Genomic DNA, 26150 nt, shown 5'->3' with positions numbered 1-26150 from the left:
CTAGATGCTTCTGATGTACATTAAAGGTTGAGAACCAGTGGGAGACTTGAAAGCCCACGATCTTTGTAATTATAGAGACCTGCATCTGAATCCCGATTTTATTACAAATTGTAAGACATTGATCATTTCTCTGCATCTCAGTTTTCTCATCTGTAAAATGGGAATGATCGTTCTCTTATGAGAGTATGGTGAAAATATAATGAGCGAGAATTATATATGTCTGTATCCAATCTGATAGAATCTCCAGCACATGGTAGATACACTGTAAAGGAATATCTCTACTTTTAAAGTTTGGGCGAAACATCCACTTTCTAACATGGAATAATGTATTTCACTTTTTAGACAATGTTCAAAATCTTCATGCAAAGAAGTTTTTTAAAAAAGAACTCTACGTCTGAAAAGATTTAATTAGGTCGAGCATATTAAAAACAACTATTGAAAAAAATGTTCACAGACACATTCAACTAATTACTACTCACATGAATCTGTGTAGTGGTCAAGAGTTTGGGAAATGAATTATTATACAGGCTTAGTGCCTGTAGTGCAGTAGCTATGGCGCCGGCCACTACACCAGGGCTGGCAGGTTCGAACCTGGCCCAGGCCTGCTAAACAACAATGACAACTACAACAACAAAATAGCTGGGTGTTGTGGCGGGTGCCTGTAGTCCCAGCTATTTGGGAGGCTGAGGCAAAAGAATCACTTAAGCCCAAGAGTTGGAGGTTGCTGTAAGCTATCATGGCACTCAACCTATGGCAACATAGTGAGAGACTGTTTCAGAAAAAAAAACCAACAAAAAAAAAGAGTTATTATTCAGAATGGCATGTGCTGAGTTACTCCAATTGTTTCTTTTCTGTGAATGCTTGACTCACTGCCATTTAACTAAGATACACTTGTACAGTTGAATAAATGGGACAAGGTCACAGCCACATCTTAGAATAGCAGAGCAAGATAATGTAAGATTAGGCTTACTTCTTGCCATTTACTAGCAATACTATAAGCAACTCCAATATAGAGCAGGATTAGGTCATTATTTCTAGGACCCTCCTATCTTTCCACGTACACAGTAAATAAAATGTCTCACACTGAATGCATCTCCAGGAATGTCTGCTAAGAAGGATGTGAAGCTCAGGTTGATTGTTACTATTCTACTAATCTGAATAGCAAGCAGATGACAGCACTGGGGGGGGGGGGCGGTCTTACGCAGTATTATGGGTGTCCACAATGGAGGTCAGGGACGCCAGCCGCTCCTCCAGAGTGTTGATTCTGTACCTCATGTAGAAGGTTGAGATGATTAGTGCACAGACACTGAAAAGAGATTAGAAGAGAAATTTTCAACAGGATAATGGGTAGGACCTGATGATCATAAAATAATAAACTCAGAGCTAACTTGGTATACTCAAGGCAAGGCATTTTCCAAAATAACGGCTAAAAAGGCTCGAAAAATGTCCTTTTTACTCAGGCCGATGCTTGTCACAAAATTTGAAAGCTAGCAAGAGACTTAAGATCCTCTAGCCCAAGTCCTTCAATTTGCAAATAATGGTCATTCTAATAGGACTGGTCAAGGTGAGACCCAAGTTGGAGTACCAAGCCAGCGCCACTCCTCCCTTGAGGTATTGTCCTCCTCTGCTTGAAGACCCTGGGAAAAGAGTGCCCAGTCTCAGTCTCCGGTGACTCACAAATTCCTTGCTTTACACGGAAACCAGATGGGCATATCCTACTTGGTTGTGAGGAACAGCCTCCCAATGGGTCATGCTATTTTCAGAAGAATAACTAGTTCCAGACTAGATGATGGGGAGATAAAAGAGTCAGTGCCTAGGTTTTTAGTAAAGGGGATGATGACATTTTAAAGTTGTTTTGGCCTCTGTCTGGAGAATATGGGACAAATGGAAAAACAAAATTACTGCTGGAGAGGATGAATAAGTTCTAGTGTTCTATACCACCGCAGAATGACTACAGGTGACAATGACATACAGTTAAAGCTAGTGACACGAGGAGGCTATTGAACGCTAAAGGGGAAGTGGATGCTCATCAGCCTGCTGTGATCACCATATATTAGATGTCTTGAAACGTCAACGTGTACCTCACCAATACGTACTAGTACATGTCAATTAAAAATAAAATAAAAAAAGACAAATATGTAAGAACAAAGATGCTTCATAATTCACCGAAGTTCCCTATAGAAGAAACTCAGAAATGTGTCCTCTGCTGGATTTGGTACAATCATTATGAAAATATAACCTAAGCCTAAGAAAAAAACTGTTGAAATAGGAGACAGAAATTGTCAAAGAAAACATCTGGGTCACAATGAAGATAAGTGAGATTTACAACAGTTCTTGGTAATGTGAAGGGATGATTCCTTTAGGAAATTGAATCATTTTCTTAAATCGCTCATAATAAATTCATTTACTTACACAATTGTATAGAATATAAGAACATGTTGGAGAGTTGGGCATTTCTGGGGCCTGACTTTATGTATGAGTCCAGTGGTTTCTGACTGACCTGTTTAGGGGAGGGAAGGTGGGAAACAAAAAACAAATAATTAAAACCATAACACACTTCTTTCATCCAGCACCCCCTTCATCGGTAATTGGTACTTGAGAGAGGTAATTATTCCCAGGTAAAAGAAATCAGAGAAAATATTAACTGAAGCCTTCTGGTTGTCCTTCTAACCAAAAGCTACAATTTCTTTTTCTTTTTGCAGTAACCACTGTGCTACAGGCACCGAGCCCAAAAGCTACAATTTCTTCCAACACGTTTCATTTCACACATATTTATCCAGAGCCTTCCCTCTGTGAAGCATTGTGCTGGAGTCAACGGTGAACAATGCAGCAAATATCTTTGCTCCCTTATCCTTATAACTGGTAGGTACTTATTAGACTAGCTAGTAAATAAGAAAGGAAGACCCTTGATTGCACGAATGTACACAGCTATGATTTAGCAATAAAAATAAATTAATAAAAAAAAAAGAAAGGAAGAATTTGAGTTTTACTAGCAATTTCTGAAACATAATCGCATGTATTCAGAATAATAGAGTGACTTTTATGAAGGCTATTCACTTTGGTATTCCCCATAGCAAAGCACAGAACTGGGTTCTGTTTGTTGGATGAGTAAGCGAATTAATATGCAAAGGCCTGTTAACAGGAAGGGAGGGAGAGAAGATGAAAAGCAGTTATAAAGTGAAACATGCAGGGGAACCCTTTACAGGTTACAAACAGACGTCTCCACCAGCCCCATCAAAAAGTCCCTTCCTGTGAAACTTAGTAAATGTAGAATATAATTGTCTTAACACAATAACTAAGAAAATGCCAGGCAGGCTATGTTAACCAGTGTGATGAAGATGTGTCAAACTGTTTATAAAACCAATGTATGGTACCCCATGATTGCATTAATGTATACAGCTATGATTTAATATTAATAATAATAAAAAAGAGTCCCTTCCTTACCATATGCTGGGAGACTCTTGGCTTTTCCTTCAGGCCCTCGGTTCACAAGGGGGTCTGCCCGAGTTGGTTTTGCTTCTCCCTTAGAGACATTCAGAACTGTCTGGGATTCTGTCACATGGAAATCTACCAAGCCAAAACGGAGCTGGGTAAGTTTTTTCTTCAATGTATTTAAAAGGATAAGACCAACCATGCAGCAAACCAATCCTTTAACATGCACAGTGGTGAAGAACATAAATGGGCCTTCTCACTAGTTGGTCGTGGAGGTTGGGGATTGAAACTGAAAGCTTAAGTGAGTAAGTCGTAAAATGATGTAAGGACAGTCTGTAGTCTCCCAGCTGTCTCAGAGGATGATTCAGCTACAACAGTTAATAACGAGTCTGAAATAAGCAGTGAGAAAATATTGTATGTGTATCTTTCTCAGCTACCCCAATAGCATGTCTACTTAAGAGACCTCTGTTAAATGTGTATAAAGGGATATGAATTTTCAGCCACACAGGCAATCTCTTTCCTTATAACTTCTAAGGTGTCTTTTCCCTAGACCCCTCTCCCAGTTGTTGACTAGGAAGGCCAGTCGAGGTTTTTTTTTTTTTTTTTTAAGGGGGTAAGGTGAGGATGTTTTGTGGGGAATTAAATTTCAGTCAAAATACAACAATTTCCCAGACCTCGAGAGTTCTCAGATTCAGGAGTTTGAGAACCAGAACTGCTGTATCCCGCCAAGTCTTGCCTCCTTTGTTGGACCACTCCATCCAGATCTGAGAATTCATCATTGAAATCCTGAAAGGAAATAATAAAATAAGGAGACCCAATTTTCCCTTATTAAATGGGTAGGACTTGGCACCTCCCAGCCCTTTCACCTAGGTCTGATTTATACAATAAAGAAGAGAAGAAAGGATTAGCCCACAGTACTGGGATTGTCCTAACAGATCACTGACAATCTGGTCACGGAAACTGAGATTTTTCTGGGCAGTTAGTGTTCTGTCCAAAAACAGTGGCCAACCTGTTCAGCATAACGGATGTCTGGAAGAAAACCCTAGAATGCTGGTGACTGACAAACTTCCAATGTGAAGCTGCAGAGGTCTCCTTAGCCCTCTGTAATGAGAAGAAAACTACTAGAGACACATATGGAGAAAAAAGTGGGGAGGAAGCTCCAGGTCCAGTTAGACTATGTATATAGAGAGGTAGATAGAACTAAATTATAGTGTTTTAAAAAAGTATTGGAACCAGAAAAAATTCACAAAATTTGACCCTGGAAAGAAAGTTTATTTATTTTCCTTCCTTAACTAAATCAAAATAGGGTCAGGGGTATTGCATTTAAAAGGGAAAATGCAAAGATATCTTGCTTTGTATTTTGTTGGTTTCCTCAAGGTGCTTAACAACTGAAGAAACAAGTAGTGTCATTAAAATGTCCTGGCAAGGGGACAACTGGGCTGAGCTTTTAACAATTTTACTACCTGCCAAGTGATGCAGAGACTCATCTTGTAAGCAACTTACCAACCTTTCACCTTGAACTGAATGAGTGTTCATCTTAACACTCATTTCAAATTTATGCAAGAATTTATAGGGGAAGGAAAACTGAAAAATTGAAAACTCTTCAATTTAATAATTTATTGATGCCTATCACGTACGTGGGTCATCACGTAAGTTTTGAGACAGGCTGTGCCTTGGTCCATTATTTCACTTCAAGGGAACACAGTTGACAGCGTCCTGATTTCCACTTCCTTGGCTTATTGGTGTGGCTGGCAGGACTTCATTTGTTTCTACACACCTGGATTTTACGTTTCTTGATTTCTGTCTATCTCCAAACTTTTGTGATGACCCACGTATCAGGCAAAGCTCCTTAGATACATGACTGCATTTCACCTTCATGCCTCATTGTGGAGTTGGCGTGTTAATGGAAGAAGAAACCAAGTCGGAACAGATAAAGAGCCTGCCTGACGACGCAGCGGGGTGGAGCCCAGATTAGAAACCAGGTTTGTTGGATTCCAAATTACACACGCTTCATTATATTTTGCACTGCTTTCCATTACTTTGTATAGAGGTAGATTTTTTTTTTTTTTTTTTTTGTAGAGACAGAGTCTCACTGTACCGCCCTCGGTAGAGTGCCGTGGTGTCACACGGCTCACAGCAACCTCCAGCTCCTGGGCTTACGCGATTCTCTTGCCTCAGCCTCCCGAGCAGCTGGGACTACAGGCGCCCGCCACAACGCCCGGCTATTTTTTGGTTGCAGTTTGGCCAGGGCTGGGTTTGAACCCACCACCCTCGGCATATGGGGCTGGCGCCCTACTCACTGAGCCACAGGTGCCGCCCTAGAGGTAGATTTTTAAAATGTGAGACAAAATTTATATAATATAAAATTTACCATATTAAAGTACATAACTTAATGTTTTTTTTTTTGTTTTTTGAGACAGAGTCTCACTTTGTCATCCTTGGTAGAGTGCCGTAGTGTCGTAACTCATAGAAAACTCAAACTTTTGGGCTCAAGTGTTCCTCTTACCTCAGCCTTCTGAGTAGCTGGGACTATAGGCACGTGCCTCAATGCCCAGTTAGATTCACTGGTTTTTAGAATGATCACGTTGTGTAACCACCACCATTGTATTCTAGAACACTTCCATCACCCCCAAAACAAACCCTGTGGTTATGAGTCATCAGCTCCCAATTTTTCCTATATCCCATTCCCTAATTTACTTTCCATCCCTACAATTTGCCTGTTTGGGACGTTTCATATGAAGGGAATCATATAATATGTGGCCTTGAGAATCTCTGACTTCTTTCACTCAGCATAATGTTTTCAAGGTCCATCTTTGCTGTAGTATTTTATACTATATCATTTTCTTTTTATGGCTGAATAACATAATATTTTACTCTATGGATAAATCACAATCCACTTATGAATTAGTTGATGAACATTGGAGTTTTTCCTCACTTTTTGGCTATGACAATTCTTATACAAAAGTATTTGTGTGGACATGTTTTTAACACCACTACATTTTAGTAGCTCCAAAAAAAGATTTATAGATGTTGAAACCATGGGCTCATACTGCTTCACTAAAGGTGAGTATTTAATAACAATCAATTTGGGAAGAATCATTTAAATGATATAATTAGAACTCTCTTTGGAAAATATCATTAAAGGTGCAAATTCTATACAGAAAGGAGATTTACTAACTCCCACTGGCGATTTACTTTATAGTCAACGATGTCTAAGGAAATCCAACCATTTCTACCCTGTCACTTGGGCGTGTTATAGCTTCCTTTTTTTTCTACAGTTATTTTATTTATTGATTGATTAATTGAGACAGAGTCTCACTTTCTTGCCTTAGGTAGAGTGCTGTGGTATAGCAATCTCAAATTCTTGGGCTCAAGTGATCCTCTTGCCTCAGCCTCCTGGGTAGCTGGGACTGCAGGTGCCTGCCACAACGCCCGGCTAGTTTTACTTTTTCTTTCTTTCTTTTTTTTTGCATGAGGGTTGTGTTCTTTTATTCTCTGCCATTTTAATTTTTCTATTTTTTAGTAGAGATGGGGTCTTGCTCTTGCTCAGGCTGGTCTTGAACTCCTGAGCTCAAGAAATCCAAATGCCTCAGCCTCCCAGAGTGCTGGGATTACAGGTGTGAGCCACCGCACCCAGCCTACAGTGATTTCAGAGTAGCTTGATCTCTTCTAAGTTGTAACATCTCTGAAGACAAGAATTGGTTCTGATTTTTCTTATGGTATATGCTAGCACAGTGCCTTGAGAATAAAAGACATTTGTTTTTTTATTTTTTTATTATTATTATTATTATTATTTTTTGTATTATTATTATTCTTTACTGCCCTTGGTAGAGTGCTGTGGCGTCACATGGCTCACAGCAACCTCCAGCTCTTGGGCTTAATGATTCTCTTGCCTCAGCCTCCCGAGCAGCTGGGACTACAGGTGCCCGCCACAACGCCCGGCTATTTTTTTGTTGCAGTTTGGCCGGGGCTGGGTTTGAAATCGCCACCCTCGGTATATCGGGCTGGCGCCCTACTCACTGAGCCACAGGCGCCGCCCTTGACATTTGTTGATCTACAGGCTTACTCAGCCCTCAAACAGATTGTGAATCCTTCTCAAACAATATTAACAAGCAAACAGAGCAAGACTTCATGAATGTCTAGGTGACCAGTGACTTGCTGAGACAGCCTACTATCATGTGTCTTTTCTTCTGCAGGACAACTCTTTAATTACCTGACAAAAGTTTGTGACCTCCTATGGTTCCCTCTTCTTTGGGACAGATGTGCCCTGTTTCTGCAACTGGGACTCAGACATTTGGGGACACGCTCCCTTTCTTTCATATTTAGATAGTTATGTAGGCAACTTACCAGAGGCAAAGATGAAGGGCGGTCTGCTCGGAAACTATTTTCAGCCGAGGATGGATTGGGACTGTTACCAACACTTGTACTCTGAAATTATTGGAATGAAATGAAAAATCAAATCAACTAAGAAACCATAAGAAATACAGAAGAGACAGTAATTGAGGCTGGAGGATGTCACACTCACTTCTAAGTGTCCACACACAGACTTGAGTAGTTTGTAAGTTGAGTCTCTGGAGAGCAAGGAGACAAAGATGTACTGAAAAATAAAACAGAGTAATTACTGACAGACCCTGCCGAGAAGAAGCCAAGTTCAAAAAGGTGTCTATGTATCGTTTTTTCATTTCAAATGATGTAGACCATTCCCTGGTTTATATTCTCATTCATCTCATCCAAACTTTCAATTTCTTTTTAAATAAAGCAAATGTATATGCCCTCACATTAGCAACAAAATCCCCATACCCAATTTAAGAGTAATAAAGAAATGTAAGGCAGGGCGGCCCCTGTGGATCAATGGGCAGGGTGCTGGCCCCATACACTGAGAGTGGTGGGTTTGAACCCGGCCCCAGCCAGCTAAAACAGCAGTGGCAACGGCAACAAAAACAGCTGGGCGTTGTGGCGGGCGCCTGTAGTCCCAGGTACTCAGGAGCCTGAGGCAAGAGAATCGCCCTAGCCCAAGAGCTGGAGGTTGCTGTGAGCTGTGACCCCACGGCACTCTACCGAGGGCAACAAAGTGAGACTCTGTCTCAAAAAAAACAAAAACAAAGGAAGAAACAAACACCCCCCACCCCCAAAACAAAGAAATGTAAGGCAAAAGTGAAGCCTCTGAAACTCTGAGATTAGTGCCCCAAATAAGCACAGAGAGGAAAAGTTCTGGACTTAAAAAAAAGGCTCATATTTGATAGATCCTTTTGAAAGTCTCTTCCCCTCTGTTTTTGTTTTTAAAGGTATTTAACAATTCTCAAGGAGCTGCTTTCTCTGCTCTGACCTAGATTTCCACTGAAAGCTCAAATAAGCTAGTTCTTTTTCATGTAACTTTCAGATTCTTCCTTGTACAAATATGGACATTTTTTAGTGGATGTGTGTAAGTGAGCTATGGGAAAGGAGTAAAATCAGAACCAAATAATTTGGAGGCAAAATGATGACTGATTTTGAAGAATGATTTTTATCATAAATACTACATTCAGAAAATATAAAACCTACTGCTTTTCTCCATCTATTTAAGCCAGAGAATCTTTCCAGACCTCCTTTCCATGAGTTTGCAATTATCTCTCCGACTCACCAAAGAAAGAACTTGAATGATTCCCGAGAAAGCACTATTAATATATTTCAAAGTAATTAACATTGTAGGTTCTGGCATTAGAAAGACCTAGTTGTAAAGTTTGGTTCTGACACTTGGTGAGAGACGTTGGGAAAACTGTGTAACTCCTCTGACCTTTAGTTTTCTTTTTTTTTTTTTTTTTTTTTGTAGAGACAGAGTCTCACTTTATGGCCCTCGGTAGAGTGCTGTGGCCTCACACAGCTCACAGCAACCTCCAACTCCTGGGCTTAAGCGATTCTCCTGCCTCAGCCTCCCGAGTAGCTGGGTCTACAGGCGCCCGCCACAACGCCCGGCTATTTTTTGGTTGCAGTTTGGCCGGGGCCGGGTTTGAACCCGCCACCCTCGGTATATGGGGCCAGCGCCTTACCGACTGAGCCACAGGCGCCGCCCACCTTTAGTTTTCTTAATACTTATATCCCTCACAGGGTGCTAGTGCAGAGTAAATGAGAACAAGTAAGCAAAGCATTTAGTATATGCCTGGCAAGGAGGAAGTACTTGATGCCTGTTGGCTATTAGTATTAAAAAAAAAAAAAAAAGAAGATCCCCAAATAGATATTAACCCATTTCCTAGCTTATCAGAATAGCCTCTTTTATCTTTCTCTAAGTTTTCTAGTATGGTTAGAATAGGAGGTAGCTTTTATGCTTTCCTAGAAATTGGTAAAAGATAATAAAAGAATTTTAAGTGAAAAATGAGTAGCCTTTTGGGAGGTCAAGGTGGGTGGATTGCTTGAGCTCAGGAGTTCAAGACCAGCCTGAGCAAGAGTGAGACCCCATCTCTAAAATTAGCCAGGTATTATGGCCAGTCCCTACAATCCCAGCTACTTGGGAGGCTGAGGCAAGAGGATCACTTGAGCCCAAGAGTTTGAGGTTGCTGTAAGCTATGACACCATGGTACTCAACCTAGGGTCACAGAGTGAGATTCTCTCTCAAAAAAGGAAAAAAAAAAGTAGATAAACAACTCTACTCCCTCCCTTGCCAAGCAGACATAAATACCACTTTCCATGCAAATATTTTTGTTGCACATTTCTGGAGTAGTCCAATAGTCAATGATAGCTCTTGAATTTCTGTCTAGAAGAAAGGTAGTGCATGCTACTTGGTAGCAAAGAGTGTATAGAAAGTGATCCTCGGCTGCCATCGCAGAGCAGGCACACACCTAGTGTGCCTGAGAAGGTTCTGGGCAGGGGCTGGCAGGTTATGGGGAGGCTGGCCCAGCCACCCTGGGGACTCTTCACTATCTCCCTGCCTCACCCTGTCAGCAAGGATTTGTTTTGTTTTTTTGAGACAGGGTCTCATTCTGTCACTGGGCTGGAGTGCAGTGGTATCATCATAGCTCACCATAGCCCACAACTCCTGGGCTCAGGCGATCCTCCTATCCTGGGCCTCCCAAGTAGCTGGGATCACAGGCATGTGCCACTACGCTTGGATGATTTCTCCATTTTTTTTTTCATTAAATCATTGCTGTGTACATTAATGCAATCGTGGAGTACAATGTGCTGGTTTTATATACAATCTGAAATACTTTCATCAAACTGGTTAACATAGCCTTCACAGCATTTTCTTAGTTATTGTGTTAAGACATTTATACTCTACATTTAGTAAATTTCACATGTACCCTTGTAAGATGCACCATAGGTGTGGTCCCACCAATTATCCTCAATTTCTCCATTTTTTTGTTGATACGGGGTCTCACTATATTGCCCAGTCTGGTCTCAAACTCCTGACCTCAAGCACTCCCAGAGTGCTAGGATTACAGGCATAAGCCACCATGCCTGGCCTTTAGTTTTTAAAATAATATTAAAAAAAACTGAATATATCAATTTAGCCTGACTTGACAGATATTAGGGAAAAGGAAATTGGGAAAGAATTTTATGTTTTTGATCGTGGTCAGGCAAGTATTGTAAGAAAAACAACAGTACATAAGCTTCTACAGGCTATAATTTTTAAAATTAGTCTTACAAGATATCACCTGACTATGGGGGAGTAATGACGGTAAAGAGATCCTTGCCGAGAGGACTGTCTGGCAACAGGGTCCAGAGCAGAAGGACCAGGCAAGGTCGCCCTCACTCTGCTGCATACTCACCCTGTCTGTCACTGTCGCTATAATCAGGGCATTTGGCACCAGAAGAGCAGTTTTGGTTTTCTTTATTAGGGTTACCGAGAAAACAGGAATGGAGATCTGAAACAGAAGAACCAAGTTAACGCTGGTTCACATTTTCACAGAGCAACACTTCTCTGTGTTGTTTATTATTTTATTAAAGAAAATTAAAAAAAAAAGATAAACAGAGGGCGGTGCCTGTGGCTCAGTCGGTAAGGCGCCAGCCCCATATACCGAGGGTGGCGGGTTCAAACCCGGCCCCAGCTGAAATGCAACCAAAAAATAGCCGGGCGTTGTGGTGGGCGCCTGTAGTCCCAGCTACTTGGGAGGCTGAGGCAAGAGAATCGCTGAAGCCCAGGAGTTGGAGGTTGTTGTGAGCTGTGTGATGCCACGGCACTCTACCGAGGGCTATAAAGTGAGACTCTGTCTCTACAAAAAAAAAAAAAAAGATAAACAGAAATGAAGACAGCAGATAAAGGAATCTGGAATCTTGTGTCCCCAAGTGCCTCAAACTGGTGTTTGTAAAACCAGAGGACAAATCGGGATCATCAACACTACTGACAGTCCAGGTGGGAAACCTTTATCTCAGACATGGAAATGTGTGAGATGCAAAATTTATGTTCATTTTAAAGAAAAGCTCAAGGCGCTAAATAAGTATCAAGCTTGTGGTTATCCACTTTGGTTAACCCTGCACAAACCCCATCTGCTGTTGTAAGGTATAAGATGGGTCGGGAAAGTATTAAAAAGCATTGGTGTACTAGAACATCACTGGACAGAAAGTCTGGGACCTGAATCCTCAGCTCAGTTCTGTTACTACTGGTTGTACATCTTTATTCTGAAATCCTAAATATTCCAGAATCCAAAACTTTCCGAGCGTGGACACAGCACTCAAAGGAAATGTTCATTGGAGGGTTTTAGAGTTTGGATTTTTAGATTAGGAGGCTTAACTGGTTATGCAATATTTCGAAAATATTCCAAAATTGGAAAACATCCAAAATCTGAAACATGTCTAGTCCCAAGCATTTCAGATAAAGGATATTCAGTCTGTAGCTACATGACCTAGTCAGCGTGATAAACTGTCTACTCTTGGACTCAGTGTCCGGATTTATACATTGGAGATAAGTCTTGTCTAATTCTCAGGATTTTCTGTGGATTTAAAGAGATAATATGTGGAAAATGCTCAGGGCTGAATAAGATTTCATTCATTTTCTCACTTGTCTCATGAAATCTGGATGGGTGTAATTAAGTTCTCTCCTGGTTCAATAAGGAATACCAACAATGATAATGATAATGTAGAAGTTACTATTATTAATACCATATGAGAATATAATCTAATTACGATGTCCTATAAAGTTGCTGTTATAAAAGATAAGGAAATTTGTTTAGAGAGGTACAAAATTTGCTTCAAGTCATACATAGAAAAGGTTACAAAAATGGAATTTGAACCAATCTGTTCTAAAATGTGTGCTTTTCTATACAATGTGCTATAAGAATGTTATCAGATGGTACAAAGAACAGTAGAAATTCCTGATGCTTCTAAGTTACATCCCTCTGACCAGGTTTGGTCTCAAAGGAAAACAGGATCATATCACTTTGATCTCTGAAAGTAAGAGTCACACACAGTTATGATAGAAAGAAAATGATCTGATTCCCTCTGATTCCTTCCATAGGTACACACATCCACTTGAACATCTGCTTGGTAAAAATGCCTCATGTATTTCCAAAGACCCCAACAAGGCCAGTGAGGAAGAGCAGGATCTTATATTCAAGCACAGCCAGCTTGAAGAAAGAAGAGTGAGGTTTTTATTTTGAATATCTGCCTTCACATCTAGGTTCATGAGACAGGGTTACTTCCTGCCCTGCCATGTTCCAAACGGGAAGGCTATGAAAGAACGAGGGTCTAACAGAGATATTTTCTTTTCTATTTTTTTTTTTGTTTTTTTTGCAGTTTTTGGCTGGGGCTGGATTTGAACCCACCACCTCCAGTATATGGGCATCAGCCCCACTCCTTTGAGCCACAGGTGCCCTAACAGAGATATTTTCTAAAAACTATTTTGCTAGAACTCTACTCACAAAAAATTTCAAGAGTGAAATGTAATTCAGAAGCTATAAGTTGGGATAATTTTGCAAAAATATAATTCATGATCTACTTAGATAAGAAAGATAGATGTCAGAGTGAACCTAAGTTTGATTCTGGGTAGCAACACAAATACAGTGACTAAGGCTATAAAGTTAGATTTTTTTCATAATCTAAGGCAAGGGACACCCTTAAAGAGTTTTCCATCAATTGCTTCATAAGCATAAAATTGTGACTAGGTAACATTTGTGAAATAAAGCTTCAATCACTTTTCATTTGGAACCTAGATGGAACATGATACATGCATGTTAATTTTACTGACATCTGAAAACTTCAACAGCGGCTGACTAACAGATTCTGATTAAATTAAGGCTTTGCTTTATTGATATTTTTCCAGGATTAGGTGCTTAGAAGGTTTCCCTTCCTAGAGCAGATTGTTCAGGTGCTTTTAGTATATTGGATCATGCTGGGTAGAGGTCTGCTGGGAATTGTGGTATCTCTGAAGCCCAAATCTCCTCTGACAACTATCTTGAGATGGGGACTTGACAATACAAGTCATTAGCAGGGTTCTTATTCCCACTCCTGATGATTTTCAATCTCCTGCTTCTGTGGGTTAGACACAACTCATGTAAAAGCAATTTCAGCATGTCTATGTCCTTAGAAAATCTGGGTCTAAAAAAGGTTTTTTAGCTTCTTTTTATCAGTCCTCTCTTAGGTAGAAATAGAATTTTAAAACCATTGCTACGATCATATTAGCTTGAAACTGCCTTTACTGCTTTTGTCAATTTCCTCATCTCTTAACAAGGACAATTCTCTGTTCATTAATATCTTCAACTCCTGCGGCTTTGCTCAGAGATGCTGGCTCTCTCTGAATTCCTGAGAATGATCTTTATCATGTTGGTCAGTACTACCCAACCCCCTTTCCCACTTAAACAAATGTGCCCCCATGAACAAATCCTTATGATCCAGAAATCTAGAAATACAGCGGAATGTTACTTAATATTACTTTGTATTATACTGATTCAGGTAATATGGCAAATCAATGTGTTTAAGTATAATTCTATATAATAAACAAGATAAAAATAACAAGGTTCACCTAAAGAATAGTATGCTAGTCTGTAGACCTGACACCACCAAAATAAAGAATTGCCATTAGACTTGTGAAGTGGTCACTATATGCCTGCCAGTAGCGTCAGAGAGACTATTTAGATGAAGCACATATACTGCTCAAAACAAAGTTTTTAATTGGCTACTTCATGAGTATAGAAACTGCTTCTAATTGCGAATAATGATTGAAAACTCACGGAGCTCACACGAACCCAAAGGTGTTTGTCTGAGTCCTTATTCCGGAGGCCTGAGTGAACTGTGATGAACTCGGAGCTCAAAGGTAAAAAATGTCAGCGAGTGGGATGACCTTATCTTTTGCCTTCTGATGCCACAGTCCCAAGGGCCTTGGTTTAGAAGGCAGTGCCTTAGGCACACTGCCAGTTTCTTCAGGCTAGTCTCCTTAATGGCTTAGGGTGCCAGGCACCTCTGTTCCCCCAAAGCTGTGCTTAGAATGAGAAGATGTTCTATTGGTGTATACTCGGGATTATAGATATCCGGCTCCCAAGCCCAGCCTGAAATCACTTCAATTCCTGTGCACTTTGTGCTGGTCAGGGTACAAAGTGGCCTCTGATAAGACGCTTATTGTCTCTGATAGTTTTTTTTTTTTTTTTTGAGACAGAGCATCAAGCTGTTGCCCTGGGTAGAGTGCCGTGGCATCACAGCTCACAGCAACCTCCAACTCCTTGCTTAAGTGATTCTCTTGTCTCAGCCTCTCAAGTAGCTGGGACTACAGGTACCTGCCACAATGCCCGGCTATTTTTTGGTTGTAGTTGTCATTGTTGTTTGGCAGGCCCGGGCTGGATTCAAACCCGCCAGCTCTGGTGTATGTGACTGGTGTCTTAGCTGCTTGAGCTACAGGCGCCGAGCCTAAGTAGCTTTTTGTCTTATGCTTATTGTCTCTGATGGTAACTGTAGAAATATGGTACAAAAATGAATGTTTCTTAAAAAAATTCCTCTGGTTTCAACAAATGTCTTTGAGTTAAATTATGGCTCACCCTCTATATAAACAACTTTGAGTGTTCTCTGATGACATGTGGGTAAAAGGATTTGGGGTGTGGTTGCGGGACAGGTATTATGTGTATATATGAACAATGAATGAGAGAGGGGTACTTGCAGCACAAGGGGGGCAGTGCCTCCGGCACTAAGAACCTATAGTGTTTGAATTATAACTGAGGAAAACTTGGTATAAAGGTATAACTATGATACGAGTATTTATAAATATAGCTAAATTTAAACCAGTTAATCTTTACAATATATATACAATAAACTATAGCTTCTTTTTCCCCCCTTTTTTTTTGCGGAGTTAGCTTTAAAAAAGAAAAAAATCATACCAACCTTTGTGTCTTTTCCAAAGACCTTGGAATGGAAACAAATCCAGTTTTCTGATACAAAGAGCTTTCCTTGGTATAGTATTTCTTTCTGTAGAGCACAGGTAAAGCCTGGGGGAATATATACAGGTATAGTGTTATTTGGAATTTTCCATCGAAAATACAGACTGTGTTATATTTTGGTGACTCAGGATAGGCACAGATAATATTCTCAAAAGATCTATTACATCTTTTGTAGTCATTTTTACTGGAAGAAAGATGTGGAGACTAGTTTCTTTTTCAACTCAAAAGTGTTACAAACTTTAGTGGAGAAATTAAAATGGAAAGGCAAATCTACCATTGCCCGTGAGAGACTAAGAATGGTGTCTCAAAAATCTGCCCTATGAGGGTTGGGGTGTCACCCGTGGGCTGATACTAGCATACCTGCCCCCCTTCTTCCCAGGGGTTCTAATGACTCTTTTTGGAATAGATCTTGTTGAGGGAAGAGCACGGGACCTACACCACCTGTTTGGAGATCATGGCAGGAACCCAGCATCTTGCCTTAACATTTGTATATTAAGAGCCTAGAATGGAATTTTGGGCCCCTGGATGAACCAGTGCAGACCAGACTAGGCGCTTTTTCCTTCCCTCTTTCCTTCCTTTCTTTCTCTTCTTCCTTTTTTTTTTTTGATATGGGGTCTTATGATGTTGCCCAGGCTCAGAGCAGGTTCCTAACTAACTAGCACCCGGGCAAGATGTTTAGGAGTGATCCTCACACCCGTCCAAGTGACATCAGCAGGTATCTGTCCCTGGCTAAGGATGTCAGTTTCATTTTAGCCTCTTTTTTTTTTTTTTTGAGACAGAGTCTCACTACATCGCCCTAGGTAGAGTGCTGTGGCATCACAGCTCACAGCAACCTCCAACTCTTGAGCTCAAGTGATTCTCTTGCCTCAGCCTCCCAAATAGCTGGGACCACAGGTGCTGGCCACAACACCGGCTATTTTTTGTTGTAGTTGTCATTGTGGTTTAGCTGGCCAGGCCTGGGTTTGAACCCGCCAGCCTCAGTGTATGTGGCTGGCACCCTAACCACTATGCTACAGGTACCGAGCCTCCTTTTAGCCTCTTCTAGTGGCCTCTCTTGCCCCAGGCTTGTTATCCTAAAACCCAAAATAAATCAACCATGTGCATTTCCGTAATAAACACAGAAGGTGGGGATATCCTCCTGGAACCATCTTGGGTGAGTCCGCATGGCGTGAGAGATTCTGTTTCTCCCTCTCCTCTCTCCAGGTGCTTGCTGAAGCTGACGAGGCTAGCGTTACCGTTACGACACGACCTGCACAAACCTGCTCCACCCGATGACTCCGTCCCTGGACGGGGCCTGCTTTCCTCCTCAAAACTAATTATCAACTTTCAAAAATGTAGCTTAAAGTATCACACAGGTCCAAACTTACTTTGCCTCAGTGGTTCTTCAGTTGGAACATCGAGAAACAACTTGTGAAAGTGCATATTTGCTTTGTACTACGAAGAGAACAAAACACGGGCATTACTGCTTTCACCTCTCACGAAAATCACAATTTTTCATGTCAATTTAAAGTAAACAACAAGGTTTCCTTTTCTTAATAGTCTTTTTTGGGGACAAGGTCTCGCTCTATTGCCTGGACTACAGTGCAGTGGTGTCATCACAGCTCACAGCAACCTCAAACTCCTGGTCTCAAGTGATCCTTCTGCCTCAACCTCCCGAGTAGCTATGGTGCATACCACCATGGCCAGCTATTTTTTTTTTTTTTTTTGTAGAGATGGAGTCTTCTTCTTGCTCAGGCTGGTCTCCAATTGCTGGCCTCAAGTGACCCTCCTGCCTTGGTCTCCCAGAGTGCTAGGATTATAGGCACACCAAGCCACCACTTCTGGCTCTTTAATAGTATCTTTAGAAATTCTCTCTGTCCTTATAATTTCTAACACAAGCCTTCAGTAAAAAGCGCAGCAGAAGTTGGGGTGCAAATGTTTCATTTTCCAACAAGATTAATGCCTTGCTGGTTGAACAAAGGGAAGCAGCTGGTGGTCAGCCTTCTGCTGGGGCAACAGGACTGGACAAGGATGTCCTTGATTAGAAATGGGATGAGTGCTAAGGAGTTTCACTAGGGAAGGCACCGGATCCCAAGGCACTAAAGATTTAAGCATGTACTCTGAGAAGAGCACAGTGGTTAAAAGCTTTGCCAGTCAGATAGACCTGAGTTAAGTCTTGGCTGTACGTCTTCCTCGATGTGAGATCATGGCTTAGTCACTTTACCTCCCTGGGCCACATCTGACTATCCTAAGCCCAAGGACAAAAACTTTACCTTCCTCAAAGGGATGCCCTCAGGCTTAAATGGGATAATGTAGCCATCGCCTAGGACAGTGTATGGTCACTATTCCTACTGTGTTATTGCCATGAAGCCATTTCCTTAGCCATGAATGGGCTTTCATACTTGTATTTGAAGGCCTGTGCTAAGGCTCAGGCCTGTAATCCTAGCACTCTGGAGGCCAAGGCAGGTAGACTGCCTGAGATCAGGAGTGTGAGAGCAGCCTGAGTAAGAGCAAGACCTCATCTCTAAAAATACCCGGGTGTTGTGGCAGGCACCTGTAGTCCCAGCTACTCGGGAGGCTAAGGCAAGAGGATGGCTTGAGCTCATGAGTTCGAGACCAGCCTGAGCAAGATGGAGACCCCATCTCTACTAAAAATGAAACATGAGAGAAGAGAATTGCTTGAGCCCAAGAGTTTGAGGTTGCTGTGAGCTATGACGCCACGGAACTCTACTGAGGGCAATAAAGTAAGACTGTGTCTCAGAAAAACAAATAAAGAAACAAACAAACAAAATACTTGAATTTAATACAAAGACTTCACTCTCTAGGCCAGGAGAAGGCCCAAGACCCTGAAAAACTGTAAATCACTTAGTTTTCAAGGCATTTGTTTCATAACTATGACAACAACAATACTGTATATAACCCACACTTTACAGTTTGTAAAATGCTTTCACAAACATCACCCTCACAATAAACCTGGGAAGGTGAAGTCCCTACTGTGGATTGGGACATGGTGTCTCAGGGATATGAGTGACATCAGTGGTACCACACAGCTATAAGGAGTGTAAGGTAAGCTGAGTCCTCTGCCCAGGATCACTCTGTCTCACAGGATGCTTCTGGACAGAAGACTTGTAAGGAGAATAGACAGATAAACATGAGTAGCACCAGACGGTTTGTTACTCAAATCAGGAGTGGCCTCAGTGGCCAAACTGGCCCCATTACTGCTGTACGGTCCCCGCAAGTCAGCTAATACCTTATATGGTGTAAATCATCTCAGTCTATTTTCTAGGAGTACATTTTGTATCCTGAAAGATACCTCGATTTAAGCTGGGTGTTCAATGAGAGATTTTTTTTTTTTTTTTTGTGGGTTTTGGCCGGGGCTGGGTTTGAACCTGCCACCTTCGGCATATGGGATTGGCCCCCTACCACTTTGAGCCACAGGTGCCGCCCAGAAATTTTGTTTTTAATAGTCTATAATAAGCATTGCTTGCATACAGGATTTTTTTTTCTTTTTGAGACACAGTCTCACTTTGTTGCCCTCAGTAGAGTACTGTGGTGTCATAGCTCACAGCAACCTCAAACTTTTAGGCTCAAGAAATTCCCAAGTAGCTGAGACTATAGGCGCCCACCACAACACCCGGCTATTTTTAGAGGCAGGGGTCTCACTTGGGCTCAGGCTGGTCTTGAACCTGTGAGCTCAGGCAATCTACCTGCCTTGGCCTCCCAAGTGCTAGGATTACAGGCATGAGCCACCTTGCCTGGCCGTGTATATAGGATTTAAAATATCCTAGGCTTGGGTGGCGCCTGTGGCTCAAGGAGTAGGGCGCGGGTCCCATATGCCGGAGGTGGCAGGTTCAAACCCAGCCCCGGCCAAAAAAATAAAATAAAATAAAATAAAATATCCTAGGCCACAGACTCTTCAAAAATGTCAATGTGAAAAAAGGCACGAAAAGGTCCTATCTAAATTCGAAGCAACATAGCAAAGAAATGCAGTATGTGACTCTTGAGTGGATCCTGGAGAGGAAATAAAAATATCTTTATAAAGGACATCATTACCGGAACAACTGTGGAAATACAAAAATGATTGTATGTTAACATTTTAATATATTTCTTTAGTTAAATTTCTTGTGTGTGTCAATATAGTTTTTTGATTTAGCTCTTAGGGGACACCTATTTGAGTATTTAAGGGTGAGGTGTCAAAAAAAAAAAAAAAATCCCCAAACTCCTGGGCCCAGTAAATATACCATACTCCATGGAATTGGGCTTTGTTTCCTAGCTGGGTGCATTTTAGAGCAGAACCCTAATTACTTCTGGAGGAGAATCATGACCCTCTGTCTCCCCAGGGCTTCCTCTCCTGTATGCAGCTGGCCTTCTGTTCAGGCAGGTGCCTTTTCAGACCCTTCAATTTTAATACCTTGTCTTGCTGATTATTAGACAATCCTGAGGATGCCTTGGCCCCAGGTCTCTGGGTACTTGTCAGAGTTGAGGGCCATAGCATGGAACTCACTACCGCTTAGCATGTGCTGAAAGGCCAGTCCTGACACACAACATTGGTGAAAAACTGACCGCTGGTGAGCTCTTCTGTTCTTTAAACTCTATGTCTCCCTTAGTCTCTGTCAGGTCAGCAGGACGCTCCATACTTGAATTCCTTCTTAACACTGGCTTCAGTCGTTCTACCACCCCAGACAATATAAATTCGATTCCCAAATTACCTGGCTAGAAGAACAAGACTTTTTCCTTTCAGCCTTTGGGTCAGTTTTGCTTTCTGTTTTACAGTCGTTCTTATCACCTGCTAAAGAGGCACCCTCAAAACTGGATTTTGACCTGGGGAAAGAAAACTCCAGATAGTCAATAAAATCCACTTTTTATGCCACTCTCTCTCTCTCTTCTAGATATCAATAGTCATTCATGATACTCTGAAGGCATTTACATAGCATGTGTTTTAAGAGACGGGGGTGATTTCAGCAGGCTGTAATCACAACCTGTAGACAGGATAACTTACAAAGGGAGAAATAACAATCAAGCTGTAACAGTACGTCATTTTAAGTGTTTCAATCAGTATAAAGAAGAGTACTCAATGCAAATTACTAAACAGAATTGCAGCTGTAGTTTAATCAAAGAATATTTTTGTTTCAGAATTCCACTAATATTTAACAAGTATTAATTGAGTGAGGCTTTGTGTTAAATACCCCGGGGCTCACAAGACAATCTTTATCCTCAAGGAGCCTGTGGACACAGCCATCAAACATGTTTTCAAAAAGGCCGTATCACAACAGTACACGTCACAGGAGTTAAGAGGTGGAGAGACAGAAAGTCTGCTAGGAGGGAAGGGAAGAACAAAAGAGGGAGGTGGGTTTAGTGTTCTGGGCCTGACGGGACACGCGGAATTGGGCATAAGGAAAAGACAGACAAAACAGTTCACAGCAGGAAAACAGTAAAAGTGAAAAAGAAATCAAGGAAAAAAAAAAGAGGAGCAAGAGATGTCTGAAGTCAAATCTCCTTTTATCCTGTTAAAGGCAGAACAGAGAGCTCTAGGGTTTCTTTATAAAATGATTCTAGCTCTGGCTGTCCATTTTAGTAGATGTATAAATTTTCACATATCTTCAACCCGATAGTTAAAAACACATTTCAAAGTGGAATGCGTGATTTTTAGAAGTATTAACACGAACAACTTTTTTTTTTTTCTTTTGCAGTTTTTGGCCGAGGCCCTACTCCTTGAGCCACAGGCACCGCCCTACACAAACAACTTTTATATTATACAGTTGCTTTATCATTTGTTAGGGGAAACAGCTCAGGGAATCCATGATTTCACAATATCATTCGTGGAAGTGATGCTTGGTTACAGACCATTTACGGTCTGTAAAGCTAGTGAATGATGCCCCATGATCATATCAATGTACACAGCTATGATTTAATAAAAAAAAAAAAAAAAAGAAGAAGAAGTGATGCTTGGTGAGAAAGGATTTGGTTCAAAGTAGATTTAAGAAGAATCTGAAGTTGGCCGGCCGTCTGCCATCCTAGCTCTCTGGGAGGCCAAGGTGGGTGGACTGCTTAAGCTCAGGAGTTTGAGACCAGCCTGCACAAGAGCAAGACCTTGTCTCTACTGAAAGTAGAAAATCTAGCTGGGTGGCATTGTGGTGGGCACCTGTAGTCCCAGCTACTCAGAAGCTGAGGTGGGAGGATCACTTAAGCCCAGGAGTTGGAGGTTGCTGTGAGCTGTGATGCCATCGCCCTCCAGCCTGGGGCAACAGACTGAGATGGTGTCTCAAAAAAAAGAATCCAAAGTAATTCAGGCGGTATATTTGGGGTCACAGAGTGACAGAAATGATGGAAGTTACAGAGATATTAGGCTGTTTTTTTTTTTTTTTTATTTTAGCTATAAAAAGATGGATCTTATGTCCTAATCCCCTTCTAGCCACAACAGTTTGTGATTTCACAACACTCAAATCACAGGTAAAATATTTGTCAGCAATTCATGGTAGATGGGTTTCATTTCAGCTACAGTCCCTTGAACTTATTCACAGATATAAATTCCCTGGGAATTCTAGGAATTACTTTTTTGGGGAAGCTATAAGTGAACATTTGTACTCAAAAATAAAATAATTTTTACAAATGCCAACTTACTTCCTATTTATACTATTCACTAATTTGAATTTATCAACTCTACTGACTCAAGTTAATAAATGTTAATGAAATTGCCCCCCCCCCCCAAAATCAGACCTTTTGAAGAGTTATGGCCTGGGAGGGGTGAGAGGGGAAGATGAAGGAGGCTTGGTGAGCTCCCACCTGAGGTGCATGAGGTAGGGGTACATGGCACACCTCCTGGGTCAAGGGCTCAACTGCAACTTGCACTTTACCTAATAAATGCAAACAAGGGAACCTAATTGTTTGTACCCTTATTATCAATCTGAAATAATAATAATAATAAAACACCATTACTGCCTGCAGGCAAATGTGAGGCGCAAGGGGGCTCTATCTACCCTTGGTAATTTCTGTAGTCTGGGGGCTGGAGGCATGGCTTATTCACTGTAGACGCTTATGCACATGGTATTGATTTCTGTGGGTTTTCTCATGCATATTACACTCATTTTCTATAAATGACCATAAGCAGGACCAGAAGCTCAGTGCAGAGTGAAGATCTGGGGCCCCTTATATAAAAGTACTGAAGAATTTCTAGTCAGGGAGGGAAGAGCATTAAATTGAGCATGGGGTTTGTGACTGTGCAGAGCACACTCCCGGGAAGCTCAGCCCATGTGCTCTGCTGATGAGTATATGCTTTTCACTGCTGTCTGGGGAAGGCAGAGTAAAATCAACAGTGCTTTTTTAAAGTGGCTGCTGGAGCTGGTCAACAGTGGTAGAAGGTACGAGAAAGCATGTGTCGTGCTGTTGTGAGGAGAATAGCTGGGTGAGTGAGGCTTGATGCTCTGATAGGAAACAACTAGAGAAGAATCAATTGAAGTGAGATGCCACAAAACAGACATGTAGAAAAGATGGGGACAGAACTTGGGAATCAGAGAAGGAAAATTGAGGGGAAGAGTTGAAGACTTACGCTTGGTCTTGAATAAAGCATAGGTTTGGAGAGAAGACATGGGCTGGGGAGCCAGGAAGGAAGAGAAAAGCAAGAGTTAATGCCTCATCCCTTAGCAGGGGCCCAAAGAAGTAGAAGGAAGCAGTTCTAACCAGGGGGCTGGACAACAATAATTCCTCTACTCAGTACAGATTAAAAATCTCATTTTCCCATCACTGACCGCGGTTTAATCATTCCCTTTTAAGGGCTAAAAAAACAACTTAAAGTCTCTGTTTGGTAGTTAATGCCTCTGAGAGTGACGGGGGCGAGAGCTACAGGCCTCAAAACCATCTCTCCCCTCCAGCTCCAGGACCAAACCAGCTCCCTGCCCTCTCTGCCAGGCGGACATGGAAAAGCAGAAAGTGAGACCCAGGTGTGCACACCCAGAGGCTGGGCAGACACTCCATCCTGGTCAGCCTGCCGTGGTGTGTTATGAATCCATGCGTGATACCAGGCCATCTGGTTTCATCTGTTGGCAAAGTCAGTGCTTTCAGAAAGGGCAGGTGTCTATAGATGGCAGGGTCCACAGAGAAAGAGACACTGCTAGGACAAGGCACCTGGGTATCCAGGACTCAGGTGCACTATCTGTCTCTACTTTATGTTCGTGTCTCAACGATGACCATACAACCGGAAATACCTGCTCCTCCAGCAAACCCTCCCTCCCAAGGGGCAAAAGAGGACAAAGAGAGTCAACTGAGCACTCACCGCAGGCAAATGATTCTCTTCTGGTCTGGGGACTCAGCCTCCACGGATGGGGTAGGAGACTGGGCTGCTGGCGACCTGCAGACTTTCTTTTTCTCCTCCACACCATTCTCAGCCTCTGAGCTGGAGAAGAGAGAAAAACACTTTACCTTAGACATCCAGAGGGAAGTGGAAGGAAAAATGAAGCGACCCTGAATTCTGGAGAGTGGAATGATCTTCAGTCCCCACTGACAGGCCAGTCAACTTTCAGGGCTGAGCACTTTCCCAGTCTCCATCCTAACTTCTAGCCTGGTGCCTCAGGGGCTGTAGCTGCAGGTCCTGCTTCTCCTGTAAATGTCAGCTATGTGGGGACTTGCTGGCTCCTGGTCTGAGCCTGCAGGCCCTGTGCTGTCCAGCTCTGCTCTGCCAGGCTGTGCCGGGGCAGCAGATCACCTGGAGGCTGGGAGGGCCCCTGAACACAGGCACCTGTTCATGTGTGGCCTCCTACAGGTGTGCACCGTCCTGCTGGGAACCCCCACCCCCTTTGTTTGTACTTCTCTTATGTCACTTATCACCTTTTGTTGTAGTTACCTGGGTCCCACTTAGGGTGTTTGTTGTTTTAACCAAGCACTTCCCTAAGCAATTGACAGTGTATAATTTTACAACCACCTTAGGCTAGGTAGGAATTATTACCCTCATTTTACGGATGAGGAATCTCACGCTCTCACTGGATATCTTGCCCACGTTACGAGCTAGCATCTACCTTAGTTGGAATTCAAACTCAGTTCTGTCCATCTGTAAGGCCATGGTGTTCTCTCTCTCTCCCCTCCCCCCTTCCCAATCACCTACCCATCTACTTGTCACCCTAACTCTTCAGTGTGAGACCTCCGTACTGGGGCAGCAATATTATTCATCTTTATCCTAACCAGAGGTCTAGGGGAAGTGCTGGAATACAGTCATGATCAAGGCTTCAGAAAAACTAGGTCTGCCCTAGTAACACAGAGAGGTGAGGAGTCAAAGGGAAGGTGGGTAGGAGGGTTTGCATGGGCAGGCATGGTGGCTCACACCTGTAATCCTGCAACTCTGGGAGGCCAAGGTAGATGGATCCCTTGAGCACAGAACTTTGAGATCAGCCTGAAGAAGAGTAAGACCTCATCTCTATTAAAAATAAAAAAACTAGCCAGGCAGGTACCTTTAGTCCTGCCTACTGGAGAGGCCTGGGCAGGAGGATCTTGAGTTCAAGAGACTGAGGTTGCTGTGAGCTATGATGACACCATAGCACTCTACCCAGGGTGACAGAGTAAAACTGTCTCAAAAAAAAAAAAAAAAAGGTTTGCCAGGACAGCTGGTGTGGCGGGTGCAGAAGCAGCTCATTGGGTGGTAGCTGCCACCTTCAGAGAACCAGGGGGAGCCATTTCTAGTGTGGGGCATGGGAGAGGAAGGGATGCTAAAAGGAGAACATAAAATGTTACATCTGGCTCAGACCTTCGGGGCTGTCAGCCTGGGCAGCAAAAATCCCACAAAACTTACTTCTGAAGAAGTGAGAACTCCATGGGGCCAGCAGTCCCATGAAGACGGTATTGCCGTGACAAGATTGACTAATTTTAGTCCTGATTTACCCTCAATTTGGTATTTTTACCCACATATGAGCGCTCAGGCAGGAAATGTTACTGCTCAACCTCAGCTCTGTGGTTATTTGCTTACCACTCTTCACAGCCTCTGACGTTTGCAGCCAACCACGAGAAGTCCCAACCTAGCATGGAAATCAAGACCAAGTGCATCTGACAAGGGATCTAATGGCCCTACCTGTGGTTGACACTCTCATTTTGTAGTAAGCACTTCTTTTTCCTAAGTAGGCAAACACCTGAGGCACAACCTTGCATCTCTTCAGTTTTTCTCAAAGGATTTAAAACAGTTAAGTCTTATACAACTGAAGGGCTCAGTCTATTAATGAATGACAAAAAGTACACGGAAGGCTCTCAGATGCTATTAGGAAAACGTTTCTTTGGTTTAAAATAAAATAATTGGGCTTTGTTAAACTTAGTGTCAAGTTTCATCTATGAAATCAAAGAATTTTAGAACAGTTAAGGATCTTAGAGTGTGTTTTTGCCTTTTTTCTCTACCCCACCCCCCACCACCTCTATTCTTCAAAACCATCAGGCAGG

At 42.2% G+C, this 26150-nt stretch overlaps 1 protein-coding gene across 4 annotated transcripts in view; it reads right to left on the bottom strand.

Moving 5' to 3' along the window:
* Positions 1-26150, bottom strand: part of GRAMD2B (GRAM domain containing 2B) — a 128379-nt gene that overhangs the window by 9891 nt on the left and 92338 nt on the right. For 2 of the 4 annotated variants that reach the window (XM_053566314.1, XM_053566315.1), the window contains exons 2-12: positions 24010-24129; positions 20450-20561; positions 17129-17195; positions 15706-15809; positions 11172-11267; positions 7958-8029; positions 7780-7860; positions 4107-4218; positions 3445-3567; positions 2413-2500; positions 1202-1306 (exon numbers count right to left, since the gene is read on the bottom strand). In XM_053566314.1, coding sequence (XP_053422289.1) covers positions 1202-1306; positions 2413-2500; positions 3445-3567; positions 4107-4218; positions 7780-7860; positions 7958-8029; positions 11172-11267; positions 15706-15809; positions 17129-17195; positions 20450-20561; positions 24010-24129 — 1080 coding nt within the window. Of the gene's footprint in view, positions 1-1201; positions 1307-2412; positions 2501-3444; positions 3568-4106; positions 4219-7779; positions 7861-7957; positions 8030-11171; positions 11268-15705; positions 15810-17128; positions 17196-20449; positions 20563-22681; positions 22687-23286; positions 23330-24009; positions 24130-26150 lie in introns of those variants that run through there. The other 2 variants (XM_053566317.1, XM_053566316.1) reach the window with 2 other exon arrangements.

This window comes from Nycticebus coucang, chromosome 17 (assembly GCF_027406575.1).
Source record: "Nycticebus coucang isolate mNycCou1 chromosome 17, mNycCou1.pri, whole genome shotgun sequence".
Taxonomy (NCBI): domain Eukaryota; kingdom Metazoa; phylum Chordata; class Mammalia; order Primates; family Lorisidae; genus Nycticebus; species Nycticebus coucang.
Note: the sequence above shows the minus strand (reverse complement) of the source record. Positions and strands in the feature narration are given on the sequence as shown.